We start from the raw sequence: 20,107 nt of genomic DNA, 5'->3' as shown, positions 1-20,107 counted from the left end.
AGACCCAACATTGAACACATAAATCAATAAAATTAATAGACAAATCATATCATGAATGTGAAGAATGGAAATTTTATACACGGTGATCTTTTCATGTCAATTTTCAACTTGTCCTACTTGGCTTAGAGAGATCATACTTTAAACATAATTATACAAAGTGTAATGAACTGAATAATACTTAATTTCTGACCATAATAAAAACTTTATCTATAAAATAACTAAACTGAAAGACAACCAAACTACAAACTCCCACTGAAGTTAGAGATCGTCGATCTCTACGACACTTATACGAGCAATATTCTCATGAAAGACATTAAGCAATAAACCCATTGTCAAGGGGTTCATAACCACATAATTTGTACATAAATATTTTATAGAAATTATTGAAGTTTGCTTGAAATTGATGTTATTTCTCCTTATTTTTAACATTTCAGTTTTAGTTTGTGGTGTTGTAGGTGGTTTCTAGGAGAGTTTCTAGTAGATAATGTCCATATATTTCGCTATTTTTTAGCTCCACTATCTAGTTATTTGGTTGTATTTAAAGGATTTAAGCTTAATGAAAAATTATAATATTTTCTCATCCATCTATTCTTCTACTTTAGATATCTAGTTAAAAATGAATTCTTAGTTTAAATAACCAACAAATTGGTATTAGATTTATCTTCTTGAAGGACCTGTGAGTGAGAGAAACCCACCACAACATCTATCTTTTCCATGGATTCGGATATACCATTTACATCATTAACACCACATGTGTTCCATGGTAACAATTACCATGTTTGAGTTGCTCGAATGATGGTCATCTAGAGACAAATAATCTCTAGGAAGTTGTTTAGGATGAGTATGTAGTTTTGGAATTACAAGCTAACACAACACTAATACAGATAAAAAAATCACATGGAAAAGAAAACAAGGAAGTCGAAGGCAATGGCTACTCTGTTTACTACTGTATTAACTAAGATTTTCATCAAGATAATGACCATAAAGTCAACATTTAAGGTTTGAATTATTCTCAAAGAATAGTATGAAGGAAATGAAATTAATATTAAGGGAATGCAAGTACTTAATTTAATTAGGGAATTCGAAATGGTGAAGATCAAGGAAAGGTGATGGTAACTGTTCCTGAAAGATTTGAGGCTACCATTTTCTCATTAGAGAACACTAAGGACATGTTAAAAGTTAGTCTTACATAAATCTTGAGTGCCTTGTAGGCACAATAACATAGAAGATTAATGAGGAATATGAGATTTATAGAAGGTTAACTTCCAACAAAAGTGCAATCAAGCCAAAGTGAAAAGGGGAAGAAAAACTAGAAAAGCAAGAAGGAAAGTGTAGATTCAAATTCTCTAAGCACAAGTAGAGGTTCTAAACCAAATTTTCCTCCTTGTAAGTATTGTGAGAAGAAAGGTCATGCACCTTTTAGATGTTGGAAAAAACTAACTGTGTAGTGTAAGAAGTGTCATGATGGGGCATCACAAAAAAAAATTGTAAAAGTAATATGCCATAGAAGGATGTGACTCAAATGAACCTTCAACAAAGAAATGTGGCTCAAGTTACAGATTAGGAGGAGAAACTATTTAAGCCAACTTGTTTTGCAATAAATAGCTCAAGTAAGAACTGGATTGTGGACAGTGGTTGCACCAACCACATGATATTTGATCGAGGCCTCTTCAAGGAACTAAATACATCATTCAGCTCCAAAGTCAAAATTGGCAATGGAGAGTACCTTGCAATTAAAGGAAAATGAAATGTGGCAGTAAAAAGTTCCTCATGTACTAAGTTGATTAAATATGTGATATTTGTGTCCGACATCAATTTTTAAGTATTGGTTAACTGCTCAAAAGAGATTTAAAGGTGATCTTTGAGGGTAGGGAGTGCCTAATCAAAGATGCAAATGGAGTGAATGTGTTCAAAGTCAGCATGAATGAGAAAAACATTGAGGTAGATCCACTAATGGAGGAGCAAGCATCCTATTCAGCTACAATGTCTCAAGCTGAGATTTGTCATAAAAGGTTGGGCCATTTTCAATATAATACAGTGCTGAATTTGCAGAATAATTTTTTTTGTAAAGGGCCTGTCTCAATTAGAAGCTAACTTTCTAGAATGCAAGGCTCGTAAATTAGGAAAAATCAAGACTTCCTTTCAAGCAAGCAACATAGAAAATAATTAAGAGCCTATAATTTATCCACACTGTTAGGATCGGGTGCAACAATAAAGACGGGGGTCTGACTATGTTGAACGCTTATACACTTCGATACGATATTAACTCTGTTAGAAGTTAATATCTATTTCAATTCTTCACAAGTCTTCACAAACTCTTGAACGTAGTCAAGTGCGGAACTATTTGTTTAGACTTGAAGTGGTAGATAAAGGGTTGGAAGATTCAGAAAGTAGATAACACAGGACACAAAGAAGTTTGTTTATGGATGTTTGGAGTAAAATCTCCTACGTCACCCCTTCTTCTCAATCTTAAGAAGGATATTCACTAGAATATTTGGTTTGAATACAACGCTACACAACCCCAGTCGGACAACCAAGACTTAGACACTGCCTGTTTCCGAACTCCTAGTACAACACACTTTGTTAAACAGAACAACCTCTATTTAACTTACAATACTGAATCTCACACAGAAATATCAGTGAATGTAATACAAAGTAATGATCTAGCAAACTTGTAAACTTAATAGAACTTGAGAGTTTGAGCGTTTGAAAGAGAGTTCAAAAATATATGCTTAATAAAACAGTAAGAATCAGTTGAAATTAGGTAAAAAATAGGTGAATACAAATTGTCCTCCAACATCTTCTTCAATAGGAAATATGCAACAGAAATTTTTGCTTCAGAGGACACCTGTCCTAATTCGGTTGGATGAGTGCCAGACTACTACATCAAAGAATATTCGTTTTTGATTGTGGATTGCGCCAAATATTCATTAATGGACTATGTTGTACGATCAACGTACAACGAATGCAATTTGAATTAGCTTGGCACGTGGAAGTCTTCTATAGGTTTAGCTTCACTGATGTGTCAGACTGCCAATACCGGATGCTTGATCAAATACCGAATTTGATCAAGTACCGGAAGCGCTGATATAATATTGAACTGGTAAAATACCGGAAACGCTGATATAATACCGAACTAGTAAAATACCAGAAACGCTTATATAAAACTGAATTTGATCAAATACTAAAAGCGCCTTGGATAAAACCGAACTAGTTAAATACTGTAGGCGCTTAGCAAGAGCTGAGCCAAGCGTAATACCGGACGCGCTCCTGCAAAATACCAAAGTCAAGATAAAACCGGAAGCGCTTCTCCAAATACCGATTTGGACAAAATACCGAATTGGAGATAAACCGGAAGCGCTTCTCCAAATACCGACCTGGATAAAATATCGAATTGGAGATAAAACCGGAAGTGCTTATCTAGAAACCGATCTAGACAAAATACCGAGTTGGAGATAAAATCGGAAGTGCTTATCCAGAAACCGATCTGGACAAACTATTGGACGCGCTTCTTTAAAATACTGAAGTCAAGATAAAACCGGAAGTGCTTCTTCAAATACCGATTTGGACAAAATACCGAATTGGAGATAAAATCGGAAGCGCTTATCTAGAAACTGATCTGGACAAACTACCGGATGCACTTCTTCAAAATACTGAAGTTGACCAAATACCGAATTTAATCAACTACCGGACAACTTCCTTTTCCAGTTTTCTTCACTTGACCCTACACATAAATAATTTAACATGCTTTAGTCTTGTTAATACACAAAAAAATAATCAAATACTCTAACTTAACACACACAAATCTTGATGGGCCTCACAGAACTCCTTCACTAAATAAGAGTAAATATTACATAGTTTTCATTGATGACTATACAAAAATGTGTTGGATCTATTTTCTCAAGTTCAAGTCTGAAGTTGCTAGTTTGTCTTTGAGATTCAAATAGTGGATAAAAGCTCAAAGTGACTAAAAGATTTAGGCCTTGAGGTCTGATAATGGCAATGAGTATACCTCAAAACAATTCAATCAGTTATGTGAAGAAACTTAGATTCAACATTAACTGACAGCCCCATACACTCCTAAGTACAATTGAGTGAGTGTAAGGAAAAATCGCACCATCATGGAGATGGCAAGGTGTATGCTTCATGAGAAAGACTTGAAAAGGGAGTATTGGGTAGAGGCTATAAACACTTCAGTCTTTCTACTCAACAGGCTACCAACTAAGGTTGTGGAAGGATGAACACCCTTTGAGGCATGGTATGGTTACAAGCCTTCTATGAAAAACCTTAAAGTATTTGGGTGTTTATGTTTTTCGTATGTACCATAGATCTAAAGAGATAAGCTAGACAAAAAGGCTGAAGCTAGAATATTTGTGGGGTACATCACAATTTCAAAAGCTTGTTGGTTTTTTCAATCTCAAACCAGAAAGATTCTAATAAGTCGAGATGTGTAATTTATGGAGAATGAAAAGTAGAATTGGGAAGAAGTAGAACCAACTCCATATCCACAACTAAATGAAGACGAGTTTGTGGATGATGAACTAGTGAGGTGTACAATATTGTTCTATGATATCAACCAGAGTTGCAATGTTGCACTCATAGAGCCTACAAATTATTGGGAAGTTGAAAGGATATAAAATGGAGAGCTTCAATGAAAGAGAAGATAAAAATGATCAAGAAGAATCATACTTGGAGGTTTGTAAAGAGGCCAATGGACAAAGAGGTGATAGGAGTGAAGTGAGTGTTCAGAACCAAACTGAATACAAATGGCTTTATTAACAAGCACAAAGCTAGACTTGTTGTTAAAGGTATGTTCATATCTTTTTTTGATGATTTTTCAGAAACATTTGCTCTTGTAGTTATATTAAATACCATTAGATATCTACTTGCTTTGGCTGCTCAAAAGGGCTGAAAATTATATCAGTTAGATGTTAAATCTGCATTTTTGAATGGAGTCCTTGAAGAAGAGATTTATGTTGAAAATTTTGAAGGATTTGTTGTAAAAGGGCATGCATATGAAGTCTACTTGCTCAAGAAAGTCTTGTATTGACTGAAACATGCTCCAAGGGTCAACAATATAATTGATAAGTATTTGATGGAGTTGGACTTCTGAAAAAAATCTAAATGAAGCAACTCTTTATATCAAAGATGATGAAATCAATTTTTTGTCATCTTTTTATATATTGATGACATGTTAGTAACATGAAGCAATAATAAGCTTGTTGAAGAGTTTAAAATGGATATGTAAAGTTCTTTTGAGATGACATATTTATGAGAGATGGTTTATTTCTTTGGGATGTAAATTATGCATAAAATTAATTAGATCTTCATTACCAGAAAAGTATGTCAAGGAAATCTAAAAGAAGTTTAAAATGGAGGATTGAAAAAGTATGTTATTCCTATGTGTTATAAGGAGAAGCTAAGCAAGAATGATGAAACTAATAAACTTGATGAGGCTCTCTATAGAAGGTTGGTTGGTTGTTTCATGTACTTGACGACAACCAGACCTAATATACTACATGTTGTAAGTCTTTTGTCAAGATTTATTAAATGTGCAATTAAAACTCATCTTTGAGCAGCTAAGAGGAACACTATATGTTGGCATTAAGTTTAGTACAGGTTTGAAGTGTTCTTTATAGGGGTATTCAGATAGTGATTGGGCTGGATCTGTTGATGATATGAGAAGTACTTCGGGATATTATTTTAGTTTTGGTTTAGGAGTGTTCTCGTGGTGTTGTAAAAAACATGAGATAATTGCAACATCAAGTTGTTTTTTCTTAGGGAAGTGCAAAAAGAGGGGTATGTTAAGCTGAAGTACTACAACACTGAACTTCAGTTAGCAAACATATTCACCAAGGCCTTACCGAGAAGCAAGTTTGAGTTACTAAGGGAAAAAATTGGCATCTATAGCAACTAAAGCAAGGAGGATTGTTGAAATTTGCTTGAAACTACTTTTTGAATAGACTTGAATAGTTGGACTCTTAATGTGCCAGTCCAATTCTCTATTTGTTAGGATTTATGTATTAAGGTTTGGGGGACCGAGTGTTATATAAACTCGTGTTATAACCCTAGTTTGTCATATCATCATCTTTGTAACAATCTTCTCAATAATAGTCTCTCTCTCTTCTTGGTGGACGTAGACAAGTTTTATCTTGGTGAACCACGTTAAATCTCTATCTTATTGTTTACGTCATTATCACACATTCCGTTATGACAAACTAGTATAGACACATGTTAAGTCGGTCGTTTGTTGTTCTTCAACTGATATGGAAGTAGTGTTCATTAAAATCGACAAGTTCATGGGGAGAAACAGTATTAGCTTATGGCAGATCAAGATGCATGCTTTGCTGAAACAACAGGGCATATGGAGGGCGCTGAAAGTGTCGTCAGGAGCAGATATAATCATTGAGATGGTCATTCTAAAGGAGAATGCACATTCAACAATAATGTTGTGCCTTGTAGAAGATGTTATCATCGAGGTCTCAGAGGAGGAGAAGATCACTTGGTTATGGTTAAAGTTGGAGAGTCTCTATATGGCGAAGTCACTAACTAATAAGTTGCTTCTAAAGCAACGTCTCTTCACCCTACAAATGCTGGAAGGTATGTAAATCAGATAACACCCAGATCATTAAATTCTATTATGTTAGAATTAAGAAATATCAATATTAAAATTGATGATGAGGATGTTACATTAATCATGTTAGTATCTTTGCCTCCATCATATGAAAACTTTATCCAGTCTTTCATTGTTAGGAAAGATAAAGTAAGTCTGGAAGATGTCAAGTTTTCCCTTCATTTAAGGGATATGTGTCATATGGCAACTAGTACAATTACAAACAGTTAAGCTTTAGGGTTGTTTACCAAGGGAGGTAACAAACGAGGGAAAGAGAAGAAATGCGCCAAGTCATTTACTTCAAAGGGTCCTAAAAGGACTGATATATATAATTGTTGCAAAGAGAAAGGTTATTGAAAGAAGGAATGTCCTTTGAAAAATTAATCCACAAAAATTTGGTTTCTGTTCTGCAGCTGTTGCAAAAGATTATGTGATGATGATATTGCTTTAGTGTAGATGGACAAACCCATCAAACTAATGCATGGATTCTTGATTTTGGAGCTTCGTATCATATTTGTCCTCGAAGAGAGTGGTTCGAATCTTACAAACAAATAGATGATGGTAGTATTTCTATGGCCTATAGTTTTGTTTGTAAGGTAGATGGGATTGGCTCAATCAAGATCATAACACAATATGTTATATTTTGTACACTAAATGAGATTAGACATGTTCCACTTATTACTAAGAATTTAATATCTCTAAGTATGTTAGATAGTAAAGGATTTTGTTTCAATGGTGAAAGTGGAGTTCTAAATGTCTGCAAGGGTTTGATGTTATTCTAAAAGATGTCAAGAAAGAATGTGCTATAAGGAGGAAGCCCCTTTAGCAAGCACCTCTAAGGCCTTTTGTTTTAATTCCATATTTCTTGCAAGGTTCTACTATTTGAGGTCTTGTTTCTGTTGCATCCTTAGAGATTCACAAGGATAATATGACTAAACTTTGGCATATGAGGTTTGGTCATATGAGTGAAAGGGGTTGCATATTCTAGCAAAGGAGGATCTTCTTGGTGGCCACAAGATCACGAGTCTTGACTTCTGTGAGCATTGTGTTTTTGGGAAACTACATCACAACAAATTTCCAAAGGCTATTCATGGGACAAAAGACACACTTGATTATATCCATTCGAATTGATAGTTTCCGACTATCATTGAATCTATTGGAGGTCAAAGATACTTCTTGACAATTATTGATGATTTTCAAGGATGACTTGGTTGTTTGTCATGAAAAATAAGAAGCCTTCAAATACTTCAAAGAATTGAAAACGACGGTGGAAAATCAAACTGGGAAGAAGATCAAAAGGTTGCGAACTAACAATGGTCTAGAGTTTTGTTCGTCGGATTTCGATTAGTTTTGCAAGGATGCGGGGATTGCTCGGCATCACATAGTAAGGCATACGCCACATTAGAATGGTATAGCTGAAAGAATGAATTAGACATTACTGCAGAGAGCAAGGTGCATGCTCTATAATGCAAAACATGATAAAAATTTTGGGCAGCGACGGTGACTATATCATGCTATTTGATAAATCGTGGGCCTCACACTAGGATTAACTACAAAACACTTTACGAGGTATGGTTTGGAAAATTTGCTGATTACTCAGGTTTTAATTTTTTTGATTGCATAGTTTATTATCAGTGAAGGTAAACTAGAGTCAAGAGCGAAGAAATGAGTATTTGTGGGCTATGGAGATGGTGTCAAAGTGTATAAAGTATGGTCTCCATCTGAAAAAAAGAGTTATTCTGAGTAGAAACATCATATTTGATGAGAATTCTATACATAACTCTGTTGAGAATTCTGTAGCAAAAAGTAGTAGTGCTAATAAACAGGTGAAGTTAAAAACTATATTACAGAAGAAGAAAGAACCCCACGTTAAGGGTCATCTGCCAAAGCCTGAAAATTTAGATTCTTAATCGTCTGAAGTTATTCATGAAAGTGTAGCTGAAGGTCGGTTGAGAAAGATTGAATTTAGACCACCTCAGAGATACGATTATAAAGATATGGTTGGTTATGCACTACAGGTTGTTGAGGAGGAGGTGAATACGTCTGAACAATCCACTTACAAAGTTGTATCCGGGTTTGAAGTTGCATAGTGGTTCACAGCAATGGGAGATGAGATGGAATCACTACACAAGAATCATACTTGGGAGTTAGAATCATACTTGGGAGTTAGTCTCATTTCCTATCGAGAGAAAGGTTATTATTTGCAAATGAGTTTTCAAGAAAAAGGAAGGGATAGCATCTATTGAGGGAGTCAAGTTTAAGGCTCAAGTTGTTATAAGGAGGTTCAATCAGAAAGAGGAAGTAGAATATAACGAGATTTTCTCACCAGTAGTCAAACATACTTCTATTAGGATGTTGCGAGTAATAATTTTTATTTTAATAATATATATAATGGAACTAAATATATTATTAAATAATATATTTACTCTTTTCTAACAATTTACTTAATTAAATATGTTATAATAATATTATTATTTTTCTTTGTACTCAAATGTTTTAACAAATTTAAATGTAATAGGGAAAAAGATAGTTGATTTTTTTTATGGAACAACTTTTTATTCATTTTACATTCTTTTACTCCATTAAAAAAAGTAGTTGAAATAATTAGTTCATTTAATTTGTGGGTAATTATTTAATTATTTAATTTTTAATTTTTTTTATTTAATATTATGAATTTATTCTTTGAATTTAAAAAAAAATATTATTATTGATTTTGAATAGAAGAATATATTTTGTTAAAAAATATTAATGTATAATAATAAAATAAATAATATTTTAATTAATAAATTAAATATAGTAAATAGTTATGTATGTGGGGGTGGTGGGTCTGCCTAGGCCCAAGTAAACAGTGGGCTCATTGCTCTTATGAACCAGTCTTGTTTGTATGTATTTCAAACTCTCTCTTGGCGACTCTTTGGTTTAGGGTTCTTGGTCGATCAAAGATGAAGATCTGTGATTAACAAAGTTGGATTTTTCACATTTGTTCTTCTGTTTGTAGAAGATGGCGAAATTTTTTCCGGATGAAATTCTAGAAAATATTCTTTGTCGGTTGCCTGTTAAGTCTCTGCTCCGTTTAAGGTGCGTTTCTAAATCTTGGCTTTCTCTAATTAGTAGCCCTCGTTTCGTCAAATTGCATATGAACGTTCAAACCAAGAGCAACCTTAGCCTATACATGATAGACGCTTTGGTTCTCTCTCGGTGGAATTTGTATTCCCTCAACCACTTTTTTGGACCACCGGCGGAGTTCTTTAGCCATCCGTTGTGGTGTCATCATACAATCCACAATTGGGGCTCCTGTGACGGATTGATCTGTTTGTCAAATGCCTTAGATGACATTGTCTGTTTATGGAATCCATCAACAAAAAAATCTATAAATCTGCCTTACTCGTCCACCACATTGACAAGGAATGATGCTCGATCTTATGGATTTTATTACGATATCACCAATGACGATTACAGAGTGGTGAGAATTACTTTCTTTGTTGGAGAAATCGTCGATTACGAGATAAATGTTTATAGTTTGAGATCAAATTCGTGGCATATGTCATCAGAGAAGTTTAATCACGGTCCAAATTTTAATAGTAAAGAAGCCATAGCTTGTGGAGCTCTGCACTGGATGTCAGGAAACCTAAAAGAGGAAATTTGGATTGTTGCCTTTGATCTCGTGACAGAGAAGTACAGAGTAATTTCACAGCCTGAGTACAGTGGTCCTCCTTATCTTATAAGTTTGTATAATTTTGAAGGATGTTTATCATTATCTTGTCATTATTACTCAAATGTTGTTGTCGTGGATGTGTGGTTGCTAAATGAATATGGTGAAAAGAATGAATATTGGTCAAAATTGGTTTCATTGCCGCTAACACCAACAGATCCTCTGTGGGAAAGTTCAAATTTCTCTGCGAAACCTGTGGCTTATTCAAAATGTGGTAAGAAAGTACTGCTGGAAATAGATTGTAGAAAGCTTGTTTGGTATAACTTAGAACAGGAGTCAGTTGAAGATATTGAAGATAGTATGATGTTACAAGATTTGGAACATTTTATTCAAATCTACACTTACTCGGAAAGTCTAGTCTCCGTCAGCTGAAGCTGTAACCAATGCTAAGAAGAATTCAAGAAGAATAAAGAAAAGAAATGTGAGTAATATATATCTTAATTTGATAATATACATTCAACGTTTTTTTTATCCTTATGTGAAAATCACACACTTCTTTATAACCAGATTTCATATTTGCTAGTGTCAATAAACAAAAAAAATCCTTTGTTAAATCTCTTCATAAAAAGGTTTTCAATGGATTGCTCTGATTGCTTTGATTCTATTCTTACTGTTCTCAAATTAGCCAACTCGGAGCTAATTAATATTGCCATGAAACAAGATGAAATGGGAGCTAATTCTTCTGTGTGTTTGATAATGAGAAAGTTCTGAATTTTCCTTATGAAATTAATCTGATGATGCATAATTTGGAAACACAAACACCTTTGTTGTCATATTTATTAAGTGATCCAAATGAGATTATATTTGAAAACAAAACATAATTATATTTATTGTTTGTTGTATTCAGAAACAAAAAGGAAAGTGATTTCAAATAGGTTGGCTTGCAGTTATATAATATAATGATAACTGGAGTATGATCTGATAAAGATTTATGTATTTTTCTTTAACAGGCAAAGAAAACTTAGGTGATGGTGGAGTGCGGAAGAAAGATGGATAGATGAAGAAACAAACAGTCAAAGATTGAGGGTAAAGTAAAAATGACTGCTTGGGTTACATGGTTTATTACTGCATATTAAAAATTATTAGAGTTCTAAGACCATTTCAAAAATTATGACTCATCTTATTAATCTCATGCCTTATGTAATGGGGCGATAGTTTCGTATTCACTAGAATCTAGGTTTCATGTGATCATCCAAAAAGGCCTTTCAAGTTAAGTTATTTTGAAAAATAATTTGTGAAACACTTTCATTCCAGCTGAATGACAAGTTTAAAATGCACTATCTGAAAATTTTAAAGTCTAAATAAAAATTAAGTTACATATTTTGGGGATTTCTCCCAAAATACTTTCCATAAAATTATCCTAAACTATGTTTCATATTACAAATGTCACTCTCAACTTTATTTCATCTAATTTGAGTACAAAACTTAATTTTACATAACCCGAATAATCCGATTACATACATCACATATTTAAAAATATGATATACTAATCAAACCTTGCCTTGGTGTTCTGGTTTGTGACTGAACTCGAAATTAATATGAACAAAGGACGTTTTGGAATTGTTCTAGTTTCTTTTGTAGTTTTTCACCAATATTATGTGTCTCTGCTGGCAACATTATATCAACTTCAGCAAAGTAATGTTTACCAATCATATACGCACTAACTGTATCGATGTGCTTGATCTTGAACATGTACATTTTCGAGTTAATTGTGTATATTGCAATCTGTAATTAAACAAATCGTATATTAATTATACACATAAAGAAAGACAAAAAATCGAACTGCCAAGACATCTGCAGCTAGACCAAATTGCAGAAGAGTGATCACAATAAAGAAATGATCTTGACAATCTCATTTCAAATATTCAACAATAAACCATCAATACAAACTTCACTATAGTTATTAAAACCATGATTTCAGTCACCAAATATCTCTTCTTATGGTTCATCTTGGACCAACCTGCCATTGAAAATCAATAATTATCAATTTTGTTTTTTAAATATGACCACAAAAAGATCCTGGGAAATTTCTTAGAATAACTTTGGTAATTTAAAATAATCAATTGCAAAAACTTTGATAATTCAAAATAGTTGTTTGTATACTAGGGTGAGAACATAATGGATGACTAGAGCCAAATAAAAAAAATAATGTATGAATCCTTTGAGACCTTTATGACGTAATTGTAGAGAACATCTTCACATTTTGTAAGTTCAAAAACATTGATTTTAAAACACCTTTAATTTTTACCGATTATTTTTCCCTCTCGAGTATTAGTTTTCATAATTGTAAATTGATCGGTCGTTGCCATTTCTCTTTAATAATACATTTATTGATTGATCATTCATAATTTTCTATTTAAGCATTCGTAAGAAAGTTAAAATTTAATCGGAATTATGTTTAGTCATTGGAAGTTGTTCTTGAGTTTCGGTTCAAGAACAATTGCTCCAGTTATGATTTTATAAGTCTAACTGATATGAAGTCTCTAAAGATCATAATTTGAAAGTTCAGGGTAAATAACTACAATACAAAATAAAGTTGTATGAATTCATAAAACTTTCTGGACAAAAAATTTAAAATTATTTTAAGAATTAAATAAATAATATTTTGACTAAGAATATGTGAGAATGTTGTATAAACAATTTTTATTATTATTTTCAATGTATACCCAAAACTTTTCATTTTCATTGATATAAACAAACAAATGAGGCATATCATCTTATAAAGTATGAGTGTTATTAGTATCAACACTATGGGGACATTGATAGTATAATTGTATCTATAAGTTGTCTTTAATTCATTTTCTTTCATTATACTTGTTTTCATAGCTTGTTCATTCTTAATTTTTTGTAATGATAGAAGTAAAACATAATTAACATCTTTTCCATCCATTATTATTTTTTATATGATACATTTTCATATTTTTATATGGTATATATAGTTCACTTTTATTGACTAAGGGGTAAAATGCTTAAATATTAGATATATGAATTATAAGAAATATAACAAATTGAGATTAACCAAACATGATGCATGTCCAATGTGAAGAACCAAGCTATGCACACACATATCACTATATCTATACGCTTATAAGAAATAAATAAACAAATATTACCTCATTAAATCTATAGAGTAATAACTAAAAATAATAGGTGGGGACATCATATCTCAAAAATAAAATATTCTCACAAATATATGCTCAAACAACTTAACTATTAATTCACCCATCAACTTAAGAACTTTTTTTGATTAATCAACTATGAAAGATACAACATAAGTCAGAAAAATATAGGATATAACAGATATTGTTGACAAATATCATAGTTTTGAAACCCGGCCCGTCGGTCGGACTGGTAAACCCAGTGAACGAGTCGTCAAATCGGGTTAGGTTGATGAAAAAATCAGAAATGCAATCAACTCAGTTAAACTCGACCAACCCGTCAGTTGGATCGGAAATCTGACAACCCAGGTTAACCTAGTGGGTTTATTCTATTTTTAAAGAAAAATCATTTTTTTCTTTCTCACTTTTCACTCTTTTAGTTCCCTATCCCCGTTCTTTTCTTTCTCACTAATACGATGTTGGTGATGATTTTAGTGGGACTGGTTTTGGTGAATGGTGTGAGCGTTTTGCGAATAATTAGTATATGACATTTATTTTAATTGTGTTAATCCATGACTTAAGAGTTTGTGTTTATTTTAATTGTGCTGTCCATAATAGAGACAATAAACATATTGTAATTGCGAAACAATATTTTGGATTTTGTTATCTACTTTGACTATTACTTTATAAACAATTTGATGAATTTTTGTTATTTTGTATTGTTTTATTATTATATGAAACCCACTAGTTGAATCGGTTGACCCACCGGTTGAAGCATTAGTCCATTGACTTAGTCCCTTCACTAGGTAATGACCGGGCCGAGTTAAAGGTGATCACTTAACCATTAGAGTACTTGTGATTGACGAGTTTTATATATAATTGTATGTATGCACATATATTTTGTAAACTAATAAATATCAAAATTTTGAAGTTTTTATAAAATTCCAAATAACATTTCACTCATTATTAAAAAGCTAAAATATTTTCTACTTATTAAAAACACTTTCACATTCCTCTTATCTCTCGGCAAACCAACCATCAACCACCGATCTCAATCACAATTTCACACGCCTCTCTTATCTCTTAGGAAACTAATCACCGATCTAAATCGACTTATTATCCCTCGAAAAACTAACCACAAATTACAATGTTATCGGTCTTGTATTCATCGGTAAACCAATTACCAATCACAATTGACCTCTCATCTCATAACCTCACACTTTCACACTGACATTCCTTTGATCCCTCGATAAACCAACAACTAATCTCAACCGACCTTTAATCTTCTAACTTTACTATTCTTTGTTACCGACATTTTTATCCCTTGGAAAACCAACTACTAATCCTAATGTTACTGGCCTTTTATTCATCAGCAAACCAACTACGAATCCAAATCACACTTTTATACGCCTCTTATTCCTTGTCAACTCAACCACCAATCTTAATCACACTTTCACACACGTCTTATCCTTCGACAAACCAACCACCAATCTCAATCAATCTCTAATATCGTCACCTCACAATCCTTTATCACCGGTCTCTTATCCCTTGGAAAACTACATCTCAATCACACTTTCACAAATCTCTTATTCCTCGACAAATCAACCACCAATCTCAATCACACTTTTACACGCCTCTTATTCGTCGGTAACAAACGACCAATTCCAATCATATTTCACACGCCTCTTGTCCTTTGACAAACCAACCATCAATCTCAATCATATTTTCAGACGCCTCTTATTTCTCAAAAAAAACAACCATCAATCTCAATCACAGTTTCACACACCTCTTATCCTTCAATAAACCAACCACTAATCTCAATCGACCGAAAACCTTGCGACGTTGCGATCATTTATTATCATCCTCTTATTTCTCGACAAACTACATCCTAACTACACTTTCATATGTCTCCTATCCCTAGGAAAACAAACCACTAATCTCAATCGACATTTAACCTCATGACCTCACACTTTGATCAATCAAATATTCGATTCATATCTAACCACTCTCAATTGTTTTCATCCTATTATCCCTCGGCAAAACACATCCCAATCACACTTGGTTAAAATGTTGTACTTGTTTGGTTAGGTTGCAAGTTCAAAACATACATATAGCATTTTTAGTTTTATTTTTGACCATTTCAAGTTTATGGGCGGGTCAACCCACGATCCGACTCAAGTATTCATTTACTCTCACATATATATCCAAATTAACCACAACTCTCGACCCTACAAACCAAGCAAATTCAATTAAGCATTATTATTATTATTATTATTATATATATTAGTTAGTTAAAAAGTTGAACTTATATTGTTAAAAATGTCTCACGTTCATCAAATTTTGTGTTGAATTTAAAATATAAAGTCTTATTAGTTTAGTTAGTTAAAAAATTGTACTTGTTTTGTTATGTTGGAAGTTCAAAACATACATTGATCATTTTTTATTTTATTTTTAACCGTTTCAAGTTTATGGGCGGGTCAATTCATTATCCGACTAAGTATCCATCCATTATAGTGATTTACAGCTTCAATTACTCTCACGTATATATTCAAATTAACCACAACTCTCGACCCGACAAACTAAGCAAATTTAAATTAAACATTATTATATATATATATATATATATATATATTTGTTATTTCATTATTAAATCTTTTATTCTTATATGTAACTTTCTAAAGTATGCCTTTAGTTACCTTACCCTAAAAAGAAGGTCATAAGCTTCACTAATATAACTTTTCCCTAAAACTAAAGGCCATTTTGTGCACACATTTACCTGCAAAGTCTAAGCCTTATTAATACAATTTTACCCTTAACTCCAAACTTTGAAGAAGGGTTCTCTTTTCATAACCTAATATTCTAAAAAAAAATATATATTCCCCTCAATTTATAAATACTCAGTTTTGTTCAAATTCAAATGTCGAATTTTGACACATCGACTATTTGAGTTATTTGGCTGCCCTAAACATATAAATATATATATATATATATATATATATATATATATATATATATATATATATATATATATATATATATATTATTTAATTTAACAAATATCTCATTGTTATTTTCACTTTGTAGATATAAATTATTTTTTTATTCATAAATAATAAATTAGAAAAAAAAATTGACCTATTAGGTTGACTTTAGAAGATTTACCCATTATTTCTAACTAGGCTTACATGAACGTTAACTCATCTTTCCAAACACGCCATAATTGATTCCACAAGAGTGTCCAAATAGTACAAACAAACAAATGGGCAAATTAGTGGGACATGAGATTCTGGTGACATATCATGTGTTACACTTTATCTGTGAATAATTAACCCATCGAACTTCCTTTGTCTAACTTATATACTTTTCAATTGTTTGTGGATAGTCGATGTTAATAGCGTTGTGATACCATACACGAGTTTAATCGGACTTTTTCAATTATTTACCGGGAGTAAGGACGAATCTAGGAATTTTTTTTCCTGGGCTGTAAAGATTTTAAGAAATTTTTTCCTCATAGATCGTAAAAATTATATATATTACACTATTACGGGTAATAAGTCTACATATTAATCGAACCGTTCCATAAATATATATTTACTACAATAAAATAAATATAGGAAATTTAAAAAGTGATAAAATTATTCAATTTAAACTACAAATTTATACATTTAAAATTATATAGTTAAAAAAAATTAGATTAAGAAAATATGTGAAATTAAATTAATTATGTTTTATATAAGTGAAGACTATTATATAAATAAAAAAAATATTAAAGTATAATTTAGTTTTTCAGTCTAGATTAATGAGAATATAAAAACAAAACAAAATATGAAAATAAGAAAGAAAAAAACACAAAATTATTGTAAAAAATATATTATCAAGTAAGTAGACACTCAAGAAGACGATTATATAATATTAATATCTATAAGCAAATATAACCTCCAATATAAAGTTTGCCTACAACACCATCTAGAAAATACTTATTTACTTAGATTATGTACATACACATATATATATGTTTAGAAACATACCCTGGCTACAGCCCAACCCCGCCGCTGCATAACTCCTCTCTTGACCGGAAAAATAAACTCAGGCTAGGTTTGAAAGAAAAAACATTAATTTTTTATCTAAAAATTAGGTTACATATTTTGGGAAATTCTCCCCAAATCCCTTCCATAAAATTATCTGAAACTATGCTTCATATTACAAATTTCACCCTCAACTTATTTTCATCTAGTTTTAGTACAAAACTTAATTTTACATAACCCAAAATAGTTGGATTACATACATCACACATTTAAACAAAAAAACATGATTACAAACCTTGCATTGGTGTTTTGGTTTGTCACATAACTCGGAGTCAACATAAACAAATGCTCGTTCAACATATTGGAGTTGCTTTAGTTTCTCTGGCATTTTTTCACTAATAGTATGTGCCTCAATCAAAACCATCTTCCGATAACGCTAAATAAACTTCCAAAAAGTAATGTGTATCCATTGTATATGCCCTAACTATATCGATATGGTTGATCTTCTCGTCGTGATTCCATATAAGGAATATCAGTTTTGACAGAAATTTAGGTGGAGTTGTTATTCCAATTAGACCATGAACATTTTTAAAAATTGTCTTTGACCATGAGTTGAGTTAATTGTGTATAGTTTAATCTGTAATTAAACAAACCATATATTACTAATACAACAGAAAAGAAATACAAAGATAAGTAAACATACAATTATAGCTCTTGTTGAATCGATCCACTAGTAGAATTGAACTATGAGGACACTTGTAGCTAGACCGGTTGAGTTAGTAATCACATTAAAGAAATAATCTTGAGCGTAGGCTCAATCTCATTTTTAAACATTCAACAATAAACCATCAGCACAAACTTCATTATAATTACTGAGACCATGATTTCAATCATCTAATCTCTTCATTACGGTTCATTCGAGACCAATCTACTATGGAAAATCGATAATTATCAGTCTTATTTTTTAAATATGACATCAAAAAGATCATAAAAATTCCTCACAAAAACTTAGATAATTCAAAGCAGCCGTTTGTATACAAGGGTGAGAGCATAATTGATGACCATAGCCAAACAAAAAAAACAAAGTCTGGATCTTTTGAGATTGTCGAAGTACGTTCAAACAATCGAGCCTCATAAATGTTTTGATTCGACAAGTGATGCAATTGGAAAATTGTTAAAGGTGTCTCAATTGAACTCCTAACTCTCAATTTCTAAACGAATCAAGTCAACACTAGGGACATTTTTATTTGCATAAATAAATCATCAAACAAATCAAACCATAAGTCTAACACTAGGGGCATTTTTATTTGCATAAAAATCATTAAACAATTCCAACCCTAAGTCAATACTAAGGGAATTTTTATTGACATGAAAATTGAAAAGAAAAGAAAAACATGCAAATAAAACTATAAGTTAATACTAAAGGCATTTTCATTTACATTAAAATAAAAAACAAACGTGTGAATAAAACCCTAAGTTAATAGTAAGAGCGTTTTAAAAAAAAACATAAAACTTGAAATGCCTTAAAGATGATGTAAGACTTGAAAAAACAAAGAAAAAATAAGTTCTTACAACACAACATTTTGAAAATATAAAACTTTTGATAAGAGATCATACTACCTTAATCTTATATAGGCAAAATTTTTATTTCTATTTTTTCATATGGAATATCTCTCATTTATTGATATATTTTATTATAATATTAGTTAATATATATCAAATTAAAAGAACATTTACAATAAAAAAATTTAACAAGTTTTTTTTATGTCCCTCTACAAAATGTTTTTTATTTTTTATTTTTTATGTTTACCTCTAATAGGTTTTTTTTTTTTAAATTACTATTTATTTAATGTCATGTTTTTGTGATTATACAAATTCATTTTCATTTTTTATTTTATGGATGTACCATTTCTTTTTAGTTAAAAAATTTAGTAAATTGATAATATGTCCTTATTTCAATTTTTTTATACATTGCAATTGGATTTTCTTTGACTCCACGACTACTAGCCACTAGCATTTAGATTTATGTACGTTTTTTTTTCTATACTTAATTAGCTCCATAGAAGTAATGCGATTGCATCATTTCAGTTTAATTCTCAATTTATGTGTACAAATTAGATGAATTACTTACCCAAGTCATTATTTATAAAAAAAATATTCTTACTTAATTTATTATATTTGATGTTGTACTAAAAATATAACTTAAATAATATAAAATATGTTATTATATAAGTATTTGTAAGAAATATTTAAATAATATCATTATTATATTTTTATTTATTATATTAATTTCCTATATTATAGATAAATTATGTAATACTATATATGACCATGTTGTTTTTACGAACTGTTGAGCCAAAGTTGAGTTTGGATAGATATTTTTTAATTTATTTTAAAATTATATTTTTATAATATCTTATTGGTGTGTTGATTTAGATGAAATAATATTTTAAAATGATTTTTAATTATACAAATATTAACAAATTTAATAATATTGGTTAGTTCAACACCAATTCTACTCCAATTTAGGTCTTTTTAAATAGGGTTATTTAATACAATATTTTCTCATACAAATTTTAATCTTTTAGTTGACTTCATTAATAGTTATTTTAGTCACTAATGAAGGAATCTAATAAATTTATTATTATATTTTCAAAAT

The 20,107-nt window shown here is 31.3% G+C and overlaps 1 protein-coding gene and 1 pseudogene across 1 annotated transcript; one reads left to right on the top strand and one right to left on the bottom strand.

Annotated features, from left to right (window-relative positions):
* Positions 1-9,486: 9,486 nt before the first annotated feature.
* LOC124936974 (F-box protein CPR1-like) lies at positions 9,487-11,522 on the top strand. Its single transcript, XM_047477500.1, has 2 exons — positions 9,487-10,746; positions 11,276-11,522. Exon 1 carries the CDS (start codon positions 9,615-9,617, stop codon positions 10,695-10,697), a length of 1,083 nt encoding a protein of 360 aa, XP_047333456.1. The 5' UTR covers positions 9,487-9,614; the 3' UTR covers positions 10,698-10,746; positions 11,276-11,522.
* Positions 11,523-11,858: 336 nt separating this feature from the next.
* On the bottom strand, positions 11,859-18,342 carry LOC124934815 (annotated as a pseudogene).
* Between the last annotated feature and the right edge of the window lie 1,765 nt (positions 18,343-20,107).

Source organism: Impatiens glandulifera, chromosome 4 (genome assembly GCF_907164915.1).
Source record: "Impatiens glandulifera chromosome 4, dImpGla2.1, whole genome shotgun sequence".
In the NCBI taxonomy this organism is placed as follows: domain Eukaryota; kingdom Viridiplantae; phylum Streptophyta; class Magnoliopsida; order Ericales; family Balsaminaceae; genus Impatiens; species Impatiens glandulifera.
This window is presented reverse-complemented; position numbering and strand designations above follow the sequence as displayed.